Source organism: Myripristis murdjan, chromosome 19, assembly GCF_902150065.1.
Source record: "Myripristis murdjan chromosome 19, fMyrMur1.1, whole genome shotgun sequence".
Classification (NCBI taxonomy): domain Eukaryota; kingdom Metazoa; phylum Chordata; class Actinopteri; order Holocentriformes; family Holocentridae; genus Myripristis; species Myripristis murdjan.
The window spans coordinates 16,222,549-16,247,709 of record NC_043998.1 but is presented as its reverse complement, the minus strand read 5'-3'; the positions used below and the strand labels follow the sequence as shown (position 1 = coordinate 16,247,709).

The following is a 25,161-nucleotide window of genomic DNA, read 5'->3' as shown; positions in this document are numbered from 1 at the left end:
GCGGAGTATGCAACACTTTACGTGTGTGTGTAAATACAGAGGCGCTAGTCGAATCAACGCGAATCGCTGCTGTACTTCCAGGACTACAGTTCCCATTACCCCCTGCGCTCCAAGCAGGAAGAACGTTCTCTCGCAGGGGCTCACACTGATCCAAGTTAGGAGGTTTCAGCTGCCAGCCTTGGCCCATCATGTAAGTGCTGCGGAGAATTCTTTGCAGTGCAATTGCAAAATTATCTCTTTCCTGACGCTTCTGCAGGGTGTGCAATTGTAATATCGCTCTTTGCACGGATACACACGGTTCGGACGCAAAAAGGCTCCAAGTGCATGAAGATCGAGGCTTGTATTTTGCATCTTTGTTGCAAAGCAAGCCGCTGAAGCTCCAGTGCGAGGGCGATGGAGGGAGGGAGTGAGAAAGAAGGCAAAGTCTTTTGTGCTTCCCCTCCCCCCCATCAAAGCAAAGGGGAAATGTCTCAGCCAAAGGGAGGTAAGAATATGAAAGCGATCTGTGCAAAACTACTGCTATGCAATCACTGCTGCACGTTTTGCAACGTGCATTGGTGCAGGTTGAACACGGCCAATGCATTTTAAAGTTAGATGGTTTAGAAGGGTCAGTTGCATTTCCTGTTTCAGATCTTCCCTTTTGCAGAGTTCCTGGTAAGACGATGCTGTTTGTACTCACTCATATTGACGTTATTTGCAGTCTACAAGCAGGGATGTTGAGGCTAGCGTGCCGTTCACAGTCACGAGATATCCGAGGACACTGCAACTCTTTACAATAAAGTCTGCACGAGTTAATGCAAATTCCATGCACATTATTCAAGGTAAATCATAATAAAAAATGTTGTTGCATGTTTTCGCTGCAGTGCTACTTGCAAATTCGCGTAGTTAGAACTGTGCGCCCTAATCCAGCCAGCAACATGACGTGACAACATGCAGCTGTCAGTGGTCAAGTTTTCACTGTTTATTAGGTGCAGATTTGTTTTCTATTTGAGAGCGCCTAGGTAAACGGATATACATCGGAGGGTTTATTATTGCACCGCAGGACATAGGTAGGCATTCAAACATGAAAATCTAAATATAGAATTTGCTCCGAACATTTAGGTGGTGCTACCAGTTCAAGGAACAGGGGCAATAGGCTATTAAAATACGAGTCTCCAAGCAAAAAGTCCCAGTCAGAGTAAGCAGACTGTCAGCTGCTGCTTCTGCCCAAGCAACTGGATATGTGTAAAACCCTTGGGTGCATTTCCACTGATGTGTTGGATTTTTTCCCCCCCTCAACATTTTGCAAAACTTGTTGCCTGCATCAGTGCTGTCACACTTTGACCCTGACTGTGTCCCTGGCCAGCAGCAACAACATGCCGAATGCAGTAATCTCTCAGCAAAGAGTATTCTTTACGATTATCAATACAGTTGTGGGCGCAGTTTGCTTGAAAACAGCCGCAGTGAAAAGGAGCACAGCCTTTTTTCCTCAGCGTGTTTTCCAAGAAGTCCAAAGTGAGGCTAGTTCATTGCACAACATGCAGCACACACACAAATACACACACACACACACACACACACACACACTCACACACATAAACACACACAGAGGCTGTGCAGGACATGAACAGGTAGTGGTGAGTCCCAGTGGCCACAGCCAAACAATGTTTACCTTTTTACCTGAGCTTCTGGTACAGTGAATTGTCAGCTCACCTACACAGAGGAACCGAGTTCTTCCAGCTGGTTCATCGTATTATGAATAATACACAGACGTTTTTGATGAATGACTAGTTTTGGGACTTTCCTGACAGCAGAAGTAGGTTTCTCTTTTCATTCATGATATACTGAGCCAAACAGTATACATGCACGGATGTTACTACCAAAAAACCAACGTATGTCTCTAGTCCCAAAGGAGATGAATACACATTTGCTTAACTAAACCAATTTTTCACTCCTCATGTTATTAAAAGCCTGCTAGACTAGGTCTGGACACTGCTAAGCCCTTGTTCCTGCTCCTGGATTCCTACTATTTTTACTGTTCCTGTATCATTTGGCAGAGATGCATCTTAAGTCTTATGTCTACTTCTCAAGAGCTCCCTGTGTGGCCCAGACAGTTGCGCCTTCACCATTGTACGCTGTGCTGTGTGCTGTAGTGTGCTGGGGATGGCAGTGTGACAGTGGCCCTCCCAGCTCGTGTCCTCTGCAGCCTGCCACTATTGCAGCCTCAGCCGGCCCTCACACCCCTGTACAAATGGGACATTTGTCATGCAAATGGAGGCTGCGTTTTCAGCTGCACAGATACTAAATTTGCTGTTTCGACGGGCCAATTGTTGGTCTGGTTCCAGGCCTATAGTGTCTTTTTGCTGCAATAACAGTAGAATTGTTCACAGCATTGTTCAGATGATCCACTAACTGTACTTCTCTTTTTGGGGGGGTTGACTGAGTAAGCATGCATGTTCTCCCCCCTCCCAGCACAGACTCCAGACTGCAACAACTTATCTGGTGGCAAGAACTAGAAGCACTTTTTTTGGGACACTTCCAAAATTCCAAACAGTTCCTGTTGATTCCTGGTTTGTCGTAGGCATACGTGCGAGCATTAGGCTTCAATGCAATTGTGAGTTACTGCGAATATTTAATTCTGCATGATGCAGCAGCAGAATGCGAGTGTGCTGTGTTGGAAATGTGAGGCGGATACATCCCGGGCTGGTCTTGTCTCCATTCAACCTGGAGTAACCCTTGTAGTTGTGATCGCAGCAGGTTTCCAGCTCTCACAGCTAAACAGGGATGGAATTGGCGGAGGGGTGGGGGGTGCTCTGTAGTGCAGCCTTGCAATGCACGTCAGTAGATTCAGATCATCATACTGCAGCTGGATCTAAACATCGGCCCACTTCATCAGATTAATGCATAGTTGCTTCTTTTTTTGTCTCAATGTGACCCTGTTAATTCCAACCTGCAACTCGTCTGTGGCGTGGATCAGGCTATATGTTAGCAAATTTCACCATCGTCTGAGATAAAGTATCTGAAATTTGTAGGGATGCACCAGTTGTGGATTTCTTAGCCAATAACAGTGATTCAAATAACAATTTGGCCGATATTGATATTTAAAAACAACAACAACAACAACAACAAGGACTTCATTATACTGTCTTTCAATTAGCACAAATTCAATCATACAAATTTATGAAACAATCTTGATTAAAACCTCCTTTTAAATGACAGATGTGTTTTTGTAAAAAATAACTATAAAACTACCTATTCCCAGTTTCTCCTTCAAACAAATGTAACCTATGTAATTCTAGTTTCTTGCCGAAAACAAAATTTTGCAAGACTGCGTTTGAACACATCACGACAACATAAAAATATGTTATTGCCCGATACACATTTTTACATTACTGAGCTTAAATGCATCATATTGCAACCTTTAATGAAAAGGAGGCGCCAACAGCAGCTCTGTCAGACTCGGGTCTCGGGAGGTTGTGACCCTGTTCCAACTCGGACTGTGATATCAATCATCATCCCGCCTCAGTCCTGACTTGTAGGCCGAATTGGATCCGAAGATGCTTTTCCTTTGTGTTGTTGGTCAGTTTGTGTGTCATTTTCATCTATGACACGGCCTATGTTTGCTTTCTCTAAGTAGTACAAGGAGAAGAGACTTTCAGTTGTAGTCACCTGGTTGTGGAACACATTGGTGGTCGTCCCTACAGATGTGCAGCCACTCCAATTAGTCATTTCCTAAGGGACAAGCATAATAATAATAATGGTAATAAAATCCCTGAAAATCCCCCTTTGTACTGGTAGTGTCCTGCGGAAGATGTTTGTCCATTCTAAACACATTTTTTCATCGACAGGACACCATCAGTCTCAAGCCCTGGCCAAAAATGGGCATCGGTGTATGCCATCTTACTGGCTGGTAGGCCACTGGCAGTCAACAAAGCCAATACCAGCCGATACCGATATTCCACCGATAAATTGGTGTATCCCTACAAAAGTGAGATTGCACTTTAGTCTTTTGTGGGTTACTTGCTTTGTTTCAGGCAGCAAATAGTTTCCCATTGACATCTGCCTAGGATCAAATATGTTTGATATTAGAGTGGTGCACTTTGTTGGTCCCCTGATTACAGGTTGCATAAAACACCAGCTAGCATACAGTTGAGTGCATGCTTCTCTTGCAAAGAGCTGCACTCAGTTACCACAGAGGGATATATTTTCTTCTATCTGACAGCAATCTGGATTTGCGACAACACCGTAGGTAGAGTTTAATTATTCCCAGACATTTTGTTCCACCCTTGCATGGTGATTTAGGAAAGTGGCTGCATTGGCTACTCTTTAAAAGGCAATTTTCTTTGGGTTGAATTTTAAAAAATGTTCTAATTGTATGAGACCAATCTAAAGGTGCTCTTATGATGGCCTTACCTAACAGTCAGCAGTTATTACACCTGTTAGCTTTTTTAAAAGCACTCACTCTCAAGCCTCTTGTATTTTCTACAATCTGTTGAATAAAACACAGCTCATCATTGCAAGCTCCACTTAGCACCTTAGCAGTGATTGGAAAGACAGGATTTAAGTGATTGGGTACCAGCAAATTGTTGAGTTGTATTTCAGACTTGTGTTTTTTGGTGTGCATTGGACTGGAGGGGGTCCTGTCTTTATGGGACACCCTGTTACATTGAGCCGGCTCCTCCCGCAGATCCACCCAGGCCAGCATAATCAAACACACCGGCACATTCTGCAGAAATCTACTAGATCATCTAGATCGTGTAACAGCAGCAACAGGAGTTCATGTTCAGTATTTGATTTGCTCTGTGTTTTTGTTGATATCCAGTAACCAAGGCGAGCCTAATAATAAGTGCAACCGTTTCTCATTGATGGGCATGATCTGAGGCGTCTGTCATTGCCAGGCAGCTACGATTTGAGGTATTTAGCTAATCAGGGGAAGCAGCGGCCTCGCTCTGGTCTGACCTGAAGCTGATACCCTCACACACTTTCAGGGAGTATCGTTCTAGTTAAGCTAGGTGCTCAGGAAGTGTACCAGGAGCCAGTGACGACATGGCCCCCCAAAGGAGTTTCCAACAGCTGTAACCTAAAGGACCTGCCATCTTTGGAAGTGTAGAGTATCTCACAAACTGCCAGAGCGGTCGGAAGGGGCCAAACAGCCGTCGGCTCCAGAGGAGTTATTTTCATACCTCCCCCTCTCTCCCTGCTACCCCCTCCACACTGTTTTCAGTGTTGCTGTCTTTTCCTGTCCTTGTGTCACTGGCTGTGGTTCACTGTCTCGCCCCTCTCCCCTCTCTCTCTCTCTCTCCCTCTCTCTCTCTGTGTGATTGATCCGTCTTCCTCTGGGTCTGTGGAATTCCATTGAGGAACTCTTGGGATTGTTGGAATTCCAGGCGGAGTGCATGTGTGGGTTAGCGAGAGGCAGCGGGCGGCCCAGGCACCCGTGTGTTCCCGTCATCCCGGGCTCATTATCAGCCAGGCTGGCCATCGTCTGCCCTCGCACACCAAAAGCTTTTGCTCCAAATTCATGCAGCACTGCTAGCACTCTTCTCTCAGCCTCCGTTTCAGCACAGAATGCCCTGGCAATGTTCCTGTCAGCATTCTTTTTTTTCTTCCTTGAGTGTTTGCTGTTGCTTGCACTTATCACTGCAAAGAAACAGAATGACATCCAGGAGAAGGCTGGTTTCATGTTAATATTGGGTGTGGCAGAAACTGGGAGCATTGTCTGCCACAGCTGTATTTTTCTCACCATTTTTTCTCAAGAATTTGTGCATGTGCATGCTATGATGAAGCCAATTATTTTCCTTCCTCGCTCTCAGTCATTGCACCGAGAACAAGGAGTGTCCCAATGCAGGCATCGTCTCCCGTGGCCTCCCTCTGGCATTTCACTACATACTTCAACTCATGTGCTGCAAATCACTGGGAATAATATGTACTGCTGCTTTTAATTAACCCATACTGCCTGCCACAATGTAAAAGTTTGATGCTGAGCTCAGCAAGAATAAAGGAAGACATTGTGTATTTTGAGTTATGCAAGATAATCTCAAGCAACTAGTCTAAAACATGCTCTGTGTTTGAGCGTGCAGTGTTTTCCAGCATTCCCACTCAGCTTGGAAATAGTTGATATTTGCAGCACTGTGCTCATTCAGAGCTTTCGTGATACAATACGCAGCTCATGCTTATTCCTACCATCCCCGTAGGTTATATAATGAATTGATCCTTCCTGTCGCTCCAGCTACCCCCCTCCTTCTCTCTGTTTCTTTCTTGCACTTTTTCTCTCTCTCTCTCTCTCTCTCTCTCTCTCTTCTACATGTATACACTGGATGGATGTGCTCATTTGTTCTAGGTCAGTAGCAGCAGGTTTTGAGCGGCGCTGAACATAGACTCCAGCATTCCTTACAGTTGAGACATATGCATGCATTCAGCGCTGATTTGCATGCGTGCCTGGCGGAGCACCTGCATTTTACTCGCCACAGCATGCAGCACGCCAACACCGCGCTCTCATTATGAACTGCTATATTTTGCATGCATATCTGTAGATTCTAGCCAATACTCTCCACACTTGGACAGCTGTGCCTGCAGCTTGTTCATGGACTGAAGTGCATCGGGGATCACAGTTGACAGGTTATGGTGGTACGTGCACCGGCCCCTGGAGAACAAACCTGCCTCCTTCCTCTGAGGCGCATGCATCTTATCAGCTAAGATGTATGGCAGACTGGTAAGGCAGCAGAATGCCACCGCGAGCCTGCCATGGTTACACACCCATAGAGAAAGTGAAAGGATGCCGGCGCGTCTTTGTAATCACTCAGCAGGCTTTTATTCTAGCGATGTTCAAGGTAACCATGTGTGAAAGTTGTAGGTGTGGTGATGCACACGGAAATGCTTAACTTATTTTCCCTCGCTGTAGGTGTGGAAGTCTTTTGCTTTTTCACTGTGGTATGCCCAAACAAATGCTGGATATGGACCTATTAGGAGAGTGCTGGTTTTCAGTTACTATTGTTGTCTGTGTAAATGCATGTGGGAGGGGCTCAAACTGACATTTTAGTGCAACAAAGCTGCTTTGGAAAGTGGAGACCAGGAGGCAGGCAGCAAGAGGCCACCGGTGGAGGGCCACATAGCACAGTGGTGGCACACCCTGCACTGTTTCAACAAACCAGGGCACATTGAACCCACCATGCATGTGTGTGTGTGTGTGTGTGTGTGTTTGTGTGTGTGTGCGTGTGTGTGTGTGCGCACTCCTGTGTAATAATCCTTCAGGAGAGCGTTTTGAATGGCTTATGTTTACATCTACAAATGTTTTGATTTTTTTTTCTTTTTTCTGGAAAAGCCAAAGGCATCACAGCAATGCAAAAAATTCAAGTTACTCCCATTCTTTAAAGAGACACACCTGTTAATGGCAAGTTGTGACATCAAAAGGCGGTGCACTGTAAAGAGCGTTGACCTTGAATATTGCTGCGTGAGCAAGGCATTCCTCCAAGTATTGTGTTCAAACTGTCAGTCAAGTTCCCAAGAATTTGCACAAGGAAATCCATAAACTGTTAAGAATCGGGGGCAGATCCCACATGACTGCCCCTCCTTTTGTGGCATTTCAGCACAAAGCGTCACTTTTGTCAGAGCAGAACATACGTATGTTTGCTGTGACAAGCTGCATCCAGGTCTGGCTGCCGCAAGCCAGTCTGGGGAGGTTTGAGCCAGATGCTGGGTTGAGAGAAGGCAGCCAGTCACACGTGCATGCATATGCAGGCATACGCACACACACACACACGTGCACCCATGGTCACACCCTCAGGAGCACTGCAACGCCCCGTTAACAAGGTGCGCAAGCCGTTAAGCCGTCAGTGCCGTACCTCCAGATGGAGCGACCACACCTGGGCTGCCAGACATATTCCTCTTGCTCTCAGCGCCTGTTTCACTCAATTAGGATCTGGAGTCATTTACTGCATCCAACCGTAAGTGTCAGCTTCGAGGTAGAGCTACAGTAGTTGGGCAGGTACAATATCCACCATTTGATATGCAAGAAATTCCAGGTGCAGGTTGTGTCTAAGATGCATGCTCCATTCTAAATTGGCCTCGGTTTAGAATATCCGCGAGCCGTTTTATCCTGAAACCGACTGACCCAGCAGTTGGGCAGAAGCAGTCAGTGAGCGATGGCTGGGTGAAGTTTGAGTTAGTCAGCCTCATTTTCTGTCAGTGGGAGTTTTTAAGTGCCTGATGGCTGTTGTTAGCTGTGGACAGAGCCAGCAGAATCATCAGAGCATTTTGACATTTTCAGATTTACTGGAGAGTTGTAGCAATTGGCGTTGTAAGTCTGGCTGAGGCAAATCTGCGCCGTGATAGAGAGCCACAAACACCGGGAGCCACCCTGAGCTCATATTGTGCTACATCACCGTCATGTCTCAGAAGATTCTATTAAGGTTTGAGAGTTTCCCCTAATTTTCACCTAAATTGGTTTGACCCAGAAGTACCCGGGCCTGTGCCTGTAAAATTTGATTTGCTTTACTGTTCTTTGCAATGGTAGCTGCTTGCTTCGGAAATGGCTGGGAAGAAAGTTGGATGTGGTTGGTGCTATGCTGTACAGAATGCTTTGGCTCAGGGGGAAAAAGTCACAGTAGACTATAACAAACACTGATCAACTGATTTCCCATCTTCAGCTCTCTTGAGTGCTTGGATACATGTGCTTTCATTTTTAGGTATGTGCTTTTGCCAGTGAAACCATCCTCTTTAGTTTGAGTGTCTGATCAGTCTGTCCTCCCCTGCCTTTACTTGATTTAGACAAAAAAGAGAGAGAGAAAAAAAAAACAGGGAGTTATGGAGATGAAAATGCATAAAGTGACATTCAGGAATCAAACCTTTGCCCACACAAGGGAGGTTTGTAGTGCCATCCATATTGGATTTCTTGCAGATTGTGATCAAAGGTCTCGTCCCTACTTTTACAAATTTCTAATTATCTCTGTGTTTGTGTCTCTTGTCAGGTAAGAGGAAGCCGGTGCTCAAGCTCTCCAAGGAGGTGTTTGAGCAGCCTCCTCCTACTGCAATGTAAGACTGCACATCACTCCACAGCTATCATGTTTATTATATGCATGCATTATCGAACCTTGGTTTCTGTCCCTGGAGAGGTCTTCTTCAAATAAGCTGTTTATATGCATCCTCATATCCCAATCACACATACCCTTGCATACACATCAGAAAGCCAAAACTCTCAGAGTGCTGAATATTAACATGAAAATGGAAAATCAGCATTTCCCCGCTGTCTCTTCATGTTCACCATAATGGGGACATCAGCTAATCCTGGGTGTTGTACCTTGAACATGCACTTGAGTAATACTGAAATCCAAATGCGCATGAAAATCCACACCGAATATCTTAATATCGCCCCTCTGATATTTTGACTGTTCCAGCCCATTCAAACCTTCCACAACACTGTTTGCGCAGAGGTTTTCCCCCGGGAATATAATTCCACGAAACACCTCTCTGACTCACGTTGCCTGTGGTGCAGCAGAGCCCCAAATTATTCTGGGCTGTGTAAGTGCTATGTTCATGATGTCTTGATATATATGTAGACAAAACTATAATAGTGGTGACATTGCAGTGGTAAGCCGACATTATGCAAAATGTCGGAGTCAGCCATGTTTCCCCAGGGGCGTGAAGAGGGGACAGCACTTGCCTTTCAAGCCCGGCTACTGAAGTGCTCCTCAGGCTGATGGCGAACAGAGACTTAGGAACTTGTTCTGCATTTTCTTTGGCAAACAGAAACTGATGCCTGATGATAAGCAGGAACACAGATTCTCATGTGCATGTTCATGTTTAACCGCTCTTTTACTGTATTCGTTGCAGAAAGCATCTGTCCAATCAGATTGTAATGAATGTCTGTCTGTGTTGCAGACCCCCCAATTTGGATTCGAAAGCTTGTGTAACCATCGGAGAGAAGGTACATTCATCTGGCTCATTATTCGATCGTTTCATATTCTGCCTCATGTTTGCACCTTTGTGCTTTTCATAGGAATCCAGTGGACGCTTTTCAATTTTTGCCTTCTTTTTTTTTTCTATCTTAACCTGGACTCTTACGTAACTTTTCACTGTTTACTTTTTCCCTTCCCCGAGTGTGTATTTGGTTGGGTAAGGTCTCTTGCTCTCAATGCAAAAAGGTTGGCTTAATAAAGGGTCTCTTAGCTGTAAAGAACGCCCCAGTGAGCATTACAGCCGAATTGAACACTTCTGATTGCGGGGAGACTGGAATGCCTTTTATTGTCCATCAGGCCGTAAAAATATTTATTTTAAACTCATCAAATAAGTGGAATTTTCCATTGGCAAAGATGCCTGGTTTTTCTCTTTTCAAGCTTGCCAGGAGTCAAAGTGACTGATTTTTTGTTTTTTTTGGTTTGCTTCAATAATTCAAAAAAGAGATGTTTTGCGTCTTCCCATACTGTGAAGGAGACTGTGGGTTACTTCATGTTTCCAGACTTAAAAGTCCCTTTACCTCCATCAGATAGATATTCAAACAAAGTCCCGTCACAGATATAAGAGATATCACCGGCCTGCGTGAGGTTACTAAGAATTGTTCTCCTCATGCTTCACTCCACAGTTGTTGATTGTTTGCATGAGTGCAGGATTAGATGCACAAACCCAGTGAACTCCTCACCTTGTAACCAACTTATTTTCCGTGCGGCAACTTTCCTGCCTTTTTTTTTTTTTTTTTTTTTTGTAAGTCTCTGTCAGTACGGCACCATGCATTTTTGATGAGTGTCTGTAGCCGCCACTCAGCCGGCCTGTTTCTGTCACCCTCTGTCCCGGAGCAGAATTTTGTGGTGAAGGCAGATGACCTGGAGCAGATCGGTGAGCTGGGTCGGGGGGCGTATGGCGTGGTGGACAAGATGAGACACGTGCCCAGTGGCCTGATCATGGCTGTTAAGGTGAGTAAATGTTAACCACACCACAAAACTCCACCAAGGTACAGGCATCTCAGTCTTCCTCATCTCAGTGCTTCTCAGTCTTCAGCAAACTGAGGTGCAGGTCCACGAGTTAGAATGTAATCCATACGAGGTAGCGGTGTGGGTATGAGGTAGTGTTAGATTCATTAATCAGTCAGTCAGGCCAGTATCTGCCTTTTTCTTAATATTAAAAATTGGTGTGTCTATGTCTTTTCTCTCCTATATAAATGTTTATTCTTAAGCTCTTTTTTTTTAAAGATTTTTTAAAAATATTGTTTGACTGTCTCTCTCGTCTCTCTCTTTTGCAATGTTGTCTTTGCTCATTTTGTGTATTCAGATGTAATTTTAAAAAAAAGAGATTTAGTCTGTTTATCGTGTTTATCTATATTTTTTGCATAGTAGTTTCAGATTTAAAGATACTTTGATATTCTTATGACCATCAAATCTAAAGGTGAATTTTTGCACCACATATTAACTATCATGATCTTCAAAAAAAAAAAAAAAAAAAAATGGAATCAGTATCTTAAAAACCCCGTGATGGTTGATCAGTGTGGGTTGAACAGAAAATGAGCTGAGGAGAAGCTGTAGTCCCAACAGGTGCTCAGATTCAGTTATTTATTCAAATGTTCTTACCGGTGTGAACACAAAGTCCTGTATCTTCACCTCTGCTCAATACCTTTTCTTTTTTTCTTTTTTATGACTTCTGGTAGATCGAGACCTTTGTCTTGTCAGAAGTTATACTGAATCATTGACAAAAACACTGGCAAAAATTAAGCATGAAGAGTGTGCAGGAGCTTTCACTATTCTTAGTAATGTTCTCCTGCGGGGTTTTCCTCCCAGCACCGATTGAAAATCAAGTTTTGTGTGAATGTTTTTCATCTTTTCATGAAACTGTCCACCAAAGTCCACCATGCTTAGATAAAAGCCCAAGTATTAAAAATGCGTAATCATTTTCGACTATGGTTTGGACCAAGCAAACAAACTGTAGGTATGATTGCATCCTTATCGTCATCATGTTACACAGCGTTCTTGAACATTACTCTGTGAGCTGATACTTGGGTTATAGAAAGCACAACTTTATAATACACCTCTTGAGTCAAAGATGAGGATGAAGAAGCTTCCGTGAGGATAGTGTTTCAAATCATCGCAGAGTACTCTCCATTTTTATGAGCATTTGTTGTTGTTTTATTTTTTTTTTTTGCCCTCTCTCCCTCAGCGGATCCGGGCCACAGTGAACACTCAGGAGCAGAAGAGGCTGCTTATGGACCTGGATATCTCCATGAGGACGGTGGATTGCTTTTACACAGTCACTTTCTACGGAGCACTATTTAGAGAGGTAGCGTACCATTAAGTCTCTGCATTAGTAATGCACCGCATAAACACGCTGCAGTGTTGGACTTCCAAAATGTCTTAATTTGGGTGTGTGCTCGGACTGATAAGTGAAATCTAGGCCTGCGTGGCAGAATATCAAGTTAAAGCAAATGTTTGATGCAGCCTGAATTGGTTGGGGATGACCCGGCTGTGATATGCACGACATTTGCACAGCGGCTGTCACTCACAGTTCCAAATTATGCAAAGTATGGCTTGATGTGTCAGTGTAAATGCCCACATTTGCATCCATCATGTTGATATTCAGAAAAGGCAGAACCACCAAATGGATAATAATGATGAACACGGTATGACCACACACGCACACAAAAAAAAAAAAAAATATCAAGATTTTCGGATGCAGATAACTTCCTCCAGAAGCCAGTTGATCCACAGGATATCCCCAGTGTGACTCACATTGGGAAATTCCTGTCTGTTGATCCTGCTGTCTGGAATGTGGCCTCCCTGCTTTGTTGCTGTTTTTCCAAATCTTTTTCCAAATGCAACTTCCCCTTACCCTCGACCTGTCTTGCCAGGGTGACGTATGGATCTGCATGGAGCTGATGGACACGTCTCTGGATAAGTTCTACAAGCAGGTGATCGAGAAGGGCATGAAAATCCCTGAGGACATCCTGGGCAAGATGGCCGTCTCGGTGAGTAAACACCCAAATGCATCCTGAGCAGCATCCATAGTTGATGGACTTGACATTTCTTCCCCCCTCGGTTGATGTCAGACGGATATGTCTTGTGGTATTCTTGTTTACCTTACAGATAGTAAAAGCTTTGGAGCATCTGCACAGCAATCTGCAAGTCATACACAGAGGTAAGAGCAATATCCAAGCACGGGCGGCGGGAATGCATTAATGCCTCTCAGAGACGGTGTCAATATCCACTTTTGCAATGCAGCACCACTCAGAGACGCACTTACTCTTCTTTGTTTCTGTCTTATTTGTGTCTTTATGTTCTCCCCACCTTCCTCCCTTCCCGGGGAAGAGGTCAGCACCGGATTTAAGAGTTAATGTCTTCTGTCTCAAACCACAGTGGCCCAGCCATGACCACTGTGCGGCTCTTGCAGCATTAAAGGTCCATGTAGTCATTTAGGAAGATTACAAGTCACTAAAATAAAGTCACACAAGTGGGCCCTTCCAGCGACCGCAGCGCTATTTCTTGAGTGCGACTGTGGCTGTGTGAGCCAGCTGCTCTCAGTCACAGTGCTCTTTTAGTGCCGACTGGGTGAAAAACTGAATCTGCACGGTGGTTGTACAAGCGTTACACAAGCCGACGGGGCAGTTGCCAGTGACAGGTTTCCCTTTTTCCCTTTTGCTCTCTGTCTGCCGCAGACGTGAAGCCCTCCAACGTGCTGATCAACACGCAGGGTCAGGTGAAGATGTGCGACTTCGGGATCAGCGGCTACCTGGTCGACTCCGTGGCCAAGACCATGGACGCTGGCTGCAAGCCCTACATGGCGGTAAGCAGGAAGAGGTCCAAAGATCAAATGCAAAGAAATGAAGAACTTGTGTTCATTATGCTGCGGTTGAAGTGTTTTATAATTGACGGACGGACCTGAGGCCTCATTTTCAAGAGAGTTCTTCAATTTTATCCAATGATTCATCAAATGATAGGATTATTAGCCTTGATAATAGCAGAACATTAGTTGTAGCTTTCAAAATAGTGCAGAAAATTACAGAGAGTCGCTGCTTGTCATAAGATTAAGATCAGTTGATCATAAATCATAACTTAGGCTTGTATGTGGTCGTGACTGCAAACTTTTTTGCATAAGAAGACTCCCAGTTCCTTAATAGGCGGGTAAGTGGGCCCTTCTCTTGGTTTCATCATTTTCCACACCCCTGATGAGCTCTGTTAGACTTTAACTGCTGTGTTCCCAAAGAGAGCGTTTGTCTACATCACCGCTGGTTCGCCGAGCGGTTTTTAGGGCCCCGCTAGCACTCATGGAACAGAGCGATCTGTGTGTGTACAAGAAGTTAGGGATGGCGGGGAGGTGTGTAGGTCGTCCCTGACAACCAAAGCCATGCATGACATCATCTGCCCTTCTGTTCCGCAGCCGGAGAGAATCAACCCGGAGACGAACCAGAAAGGCTACAACGTCAAATCCGACATCTGGAGTTTAGGAATCACGATGGTAAACCCAGTTTATGTAATGACTCTTTAACAACTCTTTAATGACCTCTTCTTTTTTGACTTTTAATGTCACTAAGTTTTGGTACACATTTTAGGGGGTGAGGATTTTTTTTTTTTTTTTTTTTTTTTTTTTTTAATCTCAGTTTTTCCAATTGTCTTCATTACTGTGAAAATGGGAAGTATCTCAAGGGTAAAAATGATTCATAATGAGGAGAAACCCAGTATTCTGTGAGCCATGGCTCTAGACGAAGTGGTGTCTAGACATTTTATTATGAGTTGTTAAATATTCATAGCTTGCTCATTTGCACATTTCCAACTCTGACCAAGGAATAGTTTGACGATTCAGCAGTCTATAGTGATTTCACATCTTTTAAACTTAGCTAGTCCTTCCAATCTTCTCTTGTTAGGTTGGCTATTACAGATAAGCAATGCATGATCCAAAAGTAAGCACGATCCAAAAAAAGTCAAATTTTAATAGAAATAGGGTGCAAAAGGTTTGGGGGGTGCAATAGCCAGACAGGGGTGTTGGGCTTTAAACAATAGAGGTTAACAGAAGTCTGGATTGTGAGAAACTATTTCATCATGAACACAAGAATATTTTTAGACATCCACCAAGCCTATGCTTCAGTATTTGATGGTAGTTTTTTATTAGCTATTAACCTTTTCACAAAATATTTAACCATACACTGTGGAAGGACTTCAAGCGTAACTGCATTCAAAGGGCTTGACTTTTTGTCTCATTACAGTCAGCAATCAAAAAGACTTGGTTTGGGCGCTTTGGGGGTCATTGTTTATTTATTTATTTATTCCTTTTTTGAGCATACATTATCCATATTAGAGTATTGGGAACTACAGATGAGAATTAGCTTTGTAGCAACAGTATGATGCAATGTGTTGTCGCACATGGTCCCTTAAAATAAATCAAATAAAAAAAACTCTACTGGACAGCCGTATACTCAGTTGTATTGGGCACCTCTGTAGTGAATCAGTTGATAAAATATTGATCGGAATGACTTGATCTTGAAAAAAAGTTGGGAAGTATGCATTAAGTTTGTTATTGTGTACAATAACAAACCCCACTGACTTGCATTATCACTGAGAGCAGATATGAACTAGTAGAGTGCAGATCTCAGCCGAGTGCATCTCCCCCTCTGTGGTGCTCAGACAAACCACCCCTTTTTTTAAACGTGCCGGGAGAAGGGAAAATATGGAGGCACTGCCTGCGTGTTTTCCCTTCTCCAGTGCTCGTAAAAATACGGCTGAAGAGTTTGCAGTACAAAACAGATTTTCAGAGGTTTTGAATCACTGCAACCACAACAGGTCCTTTATCATACAGTCATAACTGTGCACAAAAAAATATTAGGCTGCAAGGCCCAGTAGTACACAAAAGTAGCTGCATACAGACACACACACACACAACTAAACTCAATATCCCGCCTTGCGGTGATGGTAACTTCTACATCTAGTACCTTAATGGCTACAATGGAGCTCCACACGCTTTTTGCTTGGACTGAAAGGACTCTAGTGAAAAGCTGAGCTACCTTTGAAGTGCTGTCAAATCCATTGTCAGAGTCACCCGTCTGTGTTGTGTACTCCTGTCACAGATTGAGCTGGCCATCCTGCGCTTCCCGTATGACTCATGGGGCACGCCCTTTCAGCAGCTGAAGCAGGTGGTGGAAGAACCGTCGCCCCAGCTTCCTGCCGACCAGTTCTCCCCCGAGTTTGTGGACTTCACCTCTCAGTGGTAATGTCTTTTCACCTATCCAGCTCTTCGCTCATGAACCAGAATAACATCTGAGAATTTGAATTTAATAAAAAAAAAAAAAAAAATCACTTTCACTTTTTGAGCATCAACAACCCACTCATGACTGGCCTTTTTCGACCGGCAAACTCTACTCACAGGATGCACCAACCAAAGCCACTGTGACCTCGACACAATAATAAATCTAGAAAAAAAAAATGTGTATCGACTCCAACTTTGTGAGCTTGAATTAATTTTTCTCCCCCTTCATCAGATTGAGTTCATTATGACATTCTTCAGTTGCTGTTGTTGTGTGGCCAAGAGCTTGTTCTGACCGGGACAGAATGTAACGGGGTGTGCCAGGGCTCCCAAGGCCTCCGAGCAGTGTGTCTGAATATGTATGCTCACTCACCCGTTGTGTCTAGTCTGCAGCACTGCAGCGAGTAGCTCGACCCTCCAACATGGCTCTCAGCATGCGCTCAAGGGGGTTAGATATATTGTCATTAATGGCTCCTTGCGTATCAGGTTTCTTGTCTCGCTTTATCGGCGGTTGTACTCTGTCTCTCTTACTGGCAGTCATTGTCATCCCAGTTGGCTTATTCAGGTATTCATCTTTTGGCTGGACGCAGTTCCTTTGCATTCATGTCTTACCACCTTGGTGTCAGGTGTGCAATTATGGCAGCGTCTCCATGTGGGTGTCAGTGAGTGTAAACACATTTTTTGTGAACATAATTGAGGAAGAATACGTGATTGAAATTCCACAGGTACAGGTCTTAAAACTCCTCAGTGCTTTGCCTCGGTGCTGATGACCTCATTTGCATAACTGTCTCTGCTCGTGTTTGTTTGTTTTGAACAAGTCCATCATTGTATAGCAATCTTATTGTGTCATATTTGAGGGCGGAGCCTGCACTTCGCAGTCGAACACCAAGAGTACTCTTCACACTATTACGTAAAACAGAATCTTGTGGTTTGTGGAATTCTTTGAAAATGATTCATGAGTTCTCCTCAGGACAAGCAATTAACAAGTAGGACATTGGATTACCAGGGTATACCCTTTTTTTTTTTTTTTTTTGGATATCTTGCCATGTTTTATAGCTTAAAGTTGAGGTTGTGCCTCTTTTTGCAAGTCACTCACAGAGCACTTAGAGTGTTCAAAGAGACAGGCAGAAACAAAGCACTCTTGGTTATTACCTCTGACGTATTCTTTCATTCCCTGGAAATGAAACAAAAAACAGATCAAAGTGCTCAAACCATTACTGGTTTGGTATTTTGCTTGTCAGTCCATTATCAGGCTCCTGTGGAAAAATATAATGAAGTATGCACTGAATTAAACAGCGGGATTTATGAGCGGATTACTTCAGTTTGTCATGTCGTATCAGTGACGGATTTATTGTGAACTAATATGTATGTTTGCCTCCTCAGCTTGAAGAAAAATTCCAAAGAGCGGCCAAATTACACAGAACTCATGGTGAGTGTTATTGTCTCTCTGTTTTTTGTTTCTTTTACAATTTTACTATTGCCACTGTGATTAATTACTGCTAATTTGCTATTCTGTTACTTTTCAACTCTTGAGTTTGTTCCTATGTGGTCAGGACTACTTGTAATACATCTAGTTAAACACTGGAGGGCGCACTAAGTCCACTAAGTTCTGTGTGGCTCAAAGTCCCCTACCCTGGCTTGAGTGTATCAGGAAAGATGCTTGAGTGCACAGACCAGTTGTGGCATGTTGATGTGACAGTCTAATGAAATGTTTACTTCCACTATCATTCAGACTAAATGACATGTCGCTCTCCTCCTCAGCAACATCCCTTCTTCACCTCCCACGAGGCCAAAGAAACCGACGTGGCTAGCTTTGTGAAAGTCATCTTGGGGGACTGAGCTGTCACACTTGCCACAGGAGGGAGGGTGGACCTATTTAACAACAACAAAAAAAAGATAAAATAAAGCAAACAAAAGTACCCATTGCAGCCCATGTTACCTGCGGGACCCCCATCCTGCCCTGCCCTACTCCCACCCCTCCCTCTAGGACAGACAGACAGAGCTCAGAGGAGAAGAACGGCCATCCTGTTGAGGAAGCAGGAGCGAGGAGTTTGCCCCCCTCTCCGCCCTCCCGTCACCACTCCCACCCACCCTCCCAGCCTCCCTCGTGTCCTCTTTACATTTTGGGATTGCGGGGGGAAACGGGAGGGGGGACCGGCTTCAGGTTTTGGAGATGGCCCACACCTAATCCGGACAAAATTTGAAGATGTCTGTATGCAAAAAAAACAAAACAAACAAACAAAAAAACCTCCCCTATTTCTTTAGATGTGTCCCACCTTTGTGCACCGCCTACTACTCAAACAGCAGCTGATATTGTTGCTGTTTATCAGTGAGTTGACCACGTGTGGATTTGACCTTGTCATAATGGTTGACCCTAAGATATTTGTTTTTTTTTTCTGCAAAAAAAAAAAAAAAACAGGAGTCAAAAAGAGGTGCAGACTATATATAAAAAAAAGATGAATGATATAATTCTATCTATGTATAATCTAAATGTTTGTATACGCAAGCAAGTGTTGCATTGGTTTATTAATTGACTGCATGTACAGAATATATCTCTGGGTAAAATGGGCTCTGATGGCCAATGAGGAACAGTTGTAGAGTCCGACTCGGTTGAATAGTCGATTAGTACAGACCTGGAGACTTGCGGCCTCACTTTGGGCCCACGGCGGTCTGAAGTAGGTACTGCACTTCAACCGCTTTCCCTTGTACACAACAGAGGTCTACTACACGTTTTGGGCTCTGGCTGCCTGTATGCATGTGTGTTAGAGTGTATGTATGTATGTGTGTGTGTGCGTGCGTGTGTGTGTGTGTGTGTGTGTGTTACATACATTTTCAAGTGAGGTGTACGTTGACATTGTGGTCAGTTGCAGGAGAGGCGCGCCCATATAGTCGCCTCTTCTTGTTGTCTGTACTGAGCCAATTACAACCCCTCTCCACTCCATGTTCAAGATGAAAAGAACTGGACATTATTATTGTTATTATTAATAATATTATATTAATTATTGTTGTTATTATTTAGATCCAGGTTTATTTCCCCACGGATTATTTACTGCAGTTTCCTTATTTATTACAACTGCTGTTTTCCCTCTGAAAACTTGACGGATCCAATAGAGACTTTTCTTATATGTGTTTGTGTGGGCTGTGTATGTTTTTTTTGTTTTTTTTTTTTTTTTGTCGTGTCATTCCCTGGCTCAAACAGGTAAATGCTTTTAAACTGTAACTTGCAAGCCTTCTATGTGCCTCTCTATAGTAAATGACTAAGGATATTAAGTTGTTTTAAGGATGATGCAGGGATCTCTACCAACCTCCCTCTCTCCAGTCAGCCAAACTTCACATCAGCTCCTTCCCCATTTACGCTCCGCAGGACAAATCCTGATTCCACTTGCTGTTTGCCTGTGTTACTTCCCGTTTCTCACTGTCGGGATGGTAGACGGGTTAAGATACCCTAGCGCAAGGCCACAAGGATTTTTTTTCCCTTACATACATCTGCTCTCATCTCTGCCGTTGCCTTGGTTCTTTTGGTTCTTCCTCACAGGCCCGTGGCAGAAAGTATCAGGCTGCTCGCAGGGAGAGCCAGGCCGACGCCTTTGTGCTGTTCTCTCTGTCATTATGCAAGTACTACACTCTGATGTCAAAATCGGAAACTTGAAAGATGTGGTTGAATGGCAGGGTATTGTCACAGTTGGAGAATTTACATCACTCTCTGCCTCTAAATATTTTGTTGCTAGGTTATCACTTGATGTTTTCCTGCGCTCATGTCCAAATGTGACCAGTTTCGTCTGGTCTCTCCGGCTGCGCTCGGATTGTATGTTTCTCACCACACTAATACTTAAACGCCTGGTTCATTCGTCAGTGCTTGTATCAGTATTTTTCATACATATATAGTGATTCCCCTTCACCCCCCCTCAAGCATCTGTGCTCCTTTTCTGCCACCATCGTAGTTCTTTTGTCCTGAGTCCAGTGTAGTGCGCTCTGTCATTTTCATGGATTTACAAGGGAGTTTCCTGTTTTATGGAAGATATGAATACCAGCCCCCCCTCCTCTTTCACCCTACACAACAAATCCTCTCCCTGCTAGGGCCCAGGTCCCACGGCCTTTGGCATACTATCCAGCAGATAACTGATGGAGTTCCTCGGGTGTTACTAGAAGAAGACCGGCTGGCTCATGAAGCTTTTTTCCTTCTGCTTTGCTGTCATTTTGCTTTCCACCACAGCTCTCAGTCCCTTTCTCCACCCTTACTTCCTCCTGTCATATTAACAGAGGTTTCATCACTCGAGATGTCGGCCGATGACACGTGGAGGCTGCAATCACGCTTTCACCTTCCTTCTACAAAGGGTACATTTTTGCCACTTTCCTAACTCTTTTCCAGTAATGCTGGAAGGGTGTGACTAAGGCAGAGTGTAGTTGGTAAACTTTCAGACAAACTCACTGCCAGTTGCTATTATGAGGACATTAAGGGCTCCCTCATTACTGCATTTCTGCCCCAACCAAAAGGAGTAGGCTCTTGAGACCACTGGAAAACTTTTCATTACATTATTAAATTAGGGTTACATGAAAGAAAGGACCACCACATTCAAAGGCAGTGTGCCCAGGTTTATGGATCATTGCCCATCTTTTTCAGTTCTGACTTGGTCCATCATTATCAGTCCTTAAGGCTGTGACAAGCAGAGTACAAGCCACGTCTCTAAAGAGGCCCAGGCTCCCCTTTATTCCTCAGATAATCATCATCGTTTTCATTCACTTAGCCAATGTGACCAAAGAGCTGGACTATAAAAGCTGTAGGGACCACATGGAGCTGGACTCAGGTGTGCAGCCCTCCTACGGCTAACACAGGTGATGAGCACCGCAGAGAGTACAGTCCAGACAAATTGACATATTGAAAATAATGGGCTACTCCCCTTTGATCCATCACCACATGTACGGTCTCATAGCAGTAATTAAGGTGTGAATAGCTTATAGGTCTTACAAGTGCCTACCAATGCATTTCTGTGGTGTACATTTACATAGGTCATTGTGAATGATGCTAAACACTGTTTTGTTTTTGTTTTGTTTTGTTTTTAATCTTTCAATCCCTCTCTGGAACACACTGACACGGCAGGTTGGTATGATGAAGTTTTGCACTGTATTGTGGAGCCATATCACATATCACATACACAGCGGGTGTCCTACTGTATGGAAACGCTAGTTCATACTCTGTAAGGTTGCAGTCTTATGTGGTCACTGTTTGAGCTTATGCGGAGCAGGTCCCAGTTGCATTTTGGGATTTATGGGAGCTTGGAATTACAAGATTCAACCTGACTTTTGCTTTCTTTCTTTTTTTTTTTTGAAATATTATTTTAAAAGGTGCACTATGCAAAATTGAGGGTCATTTGAAGTGAGGGCCGTGAAGACTCAACTGACAAAAAGTGGAATAAGCCCATCAGTGAATAAGGTGACATTGAAAAACATGAATTGCATGCTTAATCCAGGAATTTTGTCAGATGAGTCTAAACAGTCCCCAGTCTACTAGTGCACCTTTAATGAAAATGGAGTTATCGTCATATTTATTTTTTTCTGAATGTTTCTGTGTGCTTCTGTGGAGTTTTTCTTTTTTGATCTTTTGGGCTTAATTATTTAAAAGTAAGTAATTCTCATTTTTGCCAGATCTTTGTTGCTCAGTATTTCAGAGATGCACTCTACCCAGACAGGACTGTATGATTCCAAGCTCACGCGTTATCAATGTAATCGCTTCACTGCAGCGAAAGGCACTGATATTTATGGTCACAACTGACTCCTGTTCGATAGATTAAGGCTGTAATGAGAATAGAGAGTTGAGTCCAGTCACCTGTCACATGGCTATTTCTTGTGTGTGCATGATCCTGGATATGTGTGTGTGTATTTGTGCACGTGTGTGCGTAGCTTGTGGCCGTTCAGTGTTTGAGAAGTCTATTCCAGTCAGTGGGCTGGCCTGAGGGAAGTGCTATCTTTACCCCTGCTGTTCCTATGTTCACGCCACTCACTTGGAAGATAATAGGGCAAGTCACATGGCTACGTGCGCTCTCTTTCTCTCAGTCCCTGTCTCACACACACACCGCCCGTCCCTCCAAAGATCCCAAGGGAAGCAAACCTGCATCCAGAAAGGTGTTTGTTTCCTGCCTCCCTCTCATGTCAGGGTCTGTGTTTGGTTGCGAGGGTGACCGAGTGCGAGCATTTTGTATTTGTGCTTGTGTCTGCGTGTGGGAATTCCTGTCCATGTGTCTATTTGTGGATGCGGGCCACACTCACCTGCTGAGTAAACCTCTGTCACTGGGGGTTAACAGGGGCAAGACGTGAGTGGAAACTGTCCTTCCCAGCTGCTGTCACATCCCACTCAGAGTTTATCTAAGTGCCCAGCAAGCAAGTATTAATGGATGATATTTCAGTAACATGGATGCCCAATTTACCGGAATATGAGGCCTCCTTATCAAAATAGCTCATGACTCTAGGGCTTCAAGGTGACATGGGAAGATGTACGTGCTTGCTTGGGAAGAATTGCAGGAAAAATTGCTCACCTTCTTCCTCATCGTCAGACATCTACCAACAGACGAATCAAAAATACAACGCAGCCCATGTATGAGAAACGCTATTGCCCTTCCTTCAGAGTTGTAAATCTTTTTATGTGACATAATTGTGTTATGCATTTGCCAGACTATATCAAGTGTAAATCTGTTGTACGTGTGCGCGTGTTTACGTGTGAAATGTTTGCTAAGGTTTCTTGAATACTATGCTTTGTTTTTACCCGACTATTGCACAACACTCTTCGCTTGAATGTTCCTGGAGGAGCTGCGGGGTCTGCAGCGTCGCCGTGGAATATGACATTAGTTGTGAAAACTTGGAGCTTTATGTTTTCTCTGTTGCAGATGGTTAACTGCTGGTACACACAGCTGTATGTGACTTCTGATGTTGCAGTGTTGTGTTCTTTTATTAGGGGGTTCAAGAGGAATGTGTCGGGGCAGGAATGGGTCCTTACACTCAATGCTGACTGGTCTCAGAATAAGACGAATCCAGAGATGCTACTGTATGTGAAAGAGGGTCCGATAAAGTGTGTTCTCTTTTGTTGCTGTTGTTGGGTGGGTTTGGGGAGGGTTACCATGGCTACAGTTCCTTGCCCCACGGGAAGTGAAGTTCTCAGTATATTTACACGTCTCTAAAGCCTCTGCTAAAGACTGATGACTGTTCATTTAGAGCTCAATGAATTTCTATAAATATTTTAGATTGCTCAAACTGATTGTGTGCAATTGTAATGATGGAAATTCAATAAAAAAGAGGTATTTTTACACAATAAGTGCTGTGTCTGCTCTGGTGCTTCCTCATGTGTCTTGTACAGGGCAGCCAAGGAGTAAGAGGCATTTTCACAAGATTTTTTTCTTTTCTTTTCTTTTCTTTTTTTCATGGCCTTGGAATGATGTTCAGTGAAACGGCCACACTGTCAGCAGCATGTTTCTGTGGTAGGGATTTCTTTGGAGACCAGAGAAATGTCACGTAGTTCAGCAGCACAAAAGGGGGGTACCTCAGGGTTGGGAATTGGACCCACTGAACTTCCGCCACATACAGTATGAGGATATTGCGTGCAAAAAAAAAAAAAGAAAAGAAAAAAAAGGAAATATAAAAACACCAAATCTCCCGCAAATACTGCCAAACAAAAGCAAGATGAGAGAGAGAGAGGGGTAAGAAAAGCAAAACAAACCATATAAAATCAACACCCTGTTGAGAGACGACGAGATGAGAGGATTTGTACGTGGAGGCCTAAGCACAATGCATACTGCTTGTGACCCTGTAATGTTTCTCACACACACAGAGTCACACGGACCCTGCTGCAGGGCCAACTGTTCTATCACTGTGTGTTTTGACGCACATCCCTCCCCTCTGAACTTACAATGCCAAGACACTAAGAAGATGTGTATTTTTAGCACTGGGGAGGCAGACTATGCCTTACAACACCGGCCTTCCTTCCTTCCATGACCCAACTCTAAACCTCAGGGGGCAAAGGTCACTCGACAGGTTGGAATATCCCCGTCCTGCATTCGTAGAAAGCTGTGCCAAACGAAACAAAATATAAAGCTGACATGTGGCATGCTTTGTTTTCTCTGGCCTTTATTTAAGAGGAGGACTAATAAAGTAACACTTGCTGCATCAAGTCTGCAGTGAAGACAGTGCCATCCCTGGACCTTTGGGGGGTCCTTAGCAAATAAAAAAAAATCTTTTCAGGGCCCCAGCAGTTTACCATAAATACATCAATGTAAGTCCAAATGATGCATCCTTAAAAAAAAAAAAAAAAACCCTAAAAGGTTTGATTTGAGCATCTGAAGAAAACACATTATTTATAGGCCTATTTATTTTTCATTTTTAAATATGTAATTCTAATAATTATAAATACCATTTTATTTAAATTTTTTACCAGTAACTTTCTAAAAAATTTTTGCCGTTTTTTTTTTTTTTTTTAAAGCACTATCCTCCTGAAATGAATCAAGTGAACATGCAGATCCACTTGATTGATTCCAAATTAGCATGAAAAAAAAAAAAAATACTGGTACATAGTAAAACAAATGAGCAAAATAGCAAAAATAACAAAAATAATAGCAAATAGCAATAACAAAAATAAAATTGGCAATAAATAAATAAAACAACTTCAAGAAAAAATCTGAATTTTTGAAATGATGTATTTAAACATAAGATTGGTAATGCTGGATTGACATCAGAGTTCTTGTGTTTAAATGGTAAACTGGTTGTGGGGGCCCACACTGGGGAAGGTGGGGCCCTCGGCGCTGAGCTCCTGATGGCTCTGAGTGAAGGACTGTCAGTCAATGTGCTTCGCTCCCCCACTCGGAGCTCACTAACTCACTAAATCAGGCTGCAGGTCAAGGCTAAGGTCAAGCAGCCGGGCTTCTCCCAAATGCCCAGTCATCTGGATATCTGATTTCACTGGAATGCCACTCCATCTATTTTTTATTTTAT

General features: G+C 43.6%; 1 protein-coding gene across 3 annotated transcripts; it reads left to right on the top strand.

Annotated features, from left to right (window-relative positions):
* Positions 1 to 136: 136 nt before the first annotated feature.
* On the top strand, positions 137 to 23,491 carry map2k6 (mitogen-activated protein kinase kinase 6). 3 transcript variants are annotated; one of them, XM_030077731.1, is made up of 12 exons: positions 137 to 190; positions 8,946 to 9,009; positions 9,856 to 9,901; positions 10,770 to 10,883; positions 12,118 to 12,237; positions 12,806 to 12,922; positions 13,041 to 13,092; positions 13,610 to 13,737; positions 14,332 to 14,409; positions 16,013 to 16,152; positions 17,572 to 17,617; positions 17,950 to 23,491. In XM_030077731.1, the coding sequence occupies exons 4-12, from the start codon at positions 10,845 to 10,847 to the stop codon at positions 18,025 to 18,027; spliced, it is 798 nt and encodes a 265-aa protein (XP_029933591.1). In that variant the 5' UTR covers positions 137 to 190; positions 8,946 to 9,009; positions 9,856 to 9,901; positions 10,770 to 10,844; the 3' UTR covers positions 18,028 to 23,491. The 3 variants fall into 3 exon arrangements, with proteins under 3 accessions (XP_029933591.1, XP_029933590.1, XP_029933589.1); XM_030077730.1 differs by having other exon boundaries at positions 145 to 484; XM_030077729.1 differs by lacking the exon at positions 137 to 190 and adding an exon at positions 6,615 to 6,809.
* Positions 23,492 to 25,161: the final 1,670 nt, after the last annotated feature.

What these genes read in the sequence shown, in the direction of transcription:
- map2k6 (XM_030077729.1), top strand. Translation starts at nt 6,677, where the DNA reads ATGTATGGCAGACTGGTAAGGCAGCAGAATGCCACCGCGAGCCTGCCA. An exon ending in TGGGCAAGATGGCCGTCTCG is followed by an intron (nt 12,923 to 13,040) that starts GTGAGTAAACAC and finishes TTTACCTTACAG; the next exon opens with ATAGTAAAAGCTTTGGAGCA. An exon ending in GGAGTTTAGGAATCACGATG is followed by an intron (nt 14,410 to 16,012) that starts GTAAACCCAGTT and finishes CTCCTGTCACAG; the next exon opens with ATTGAGCTGGCCATCCTGCG.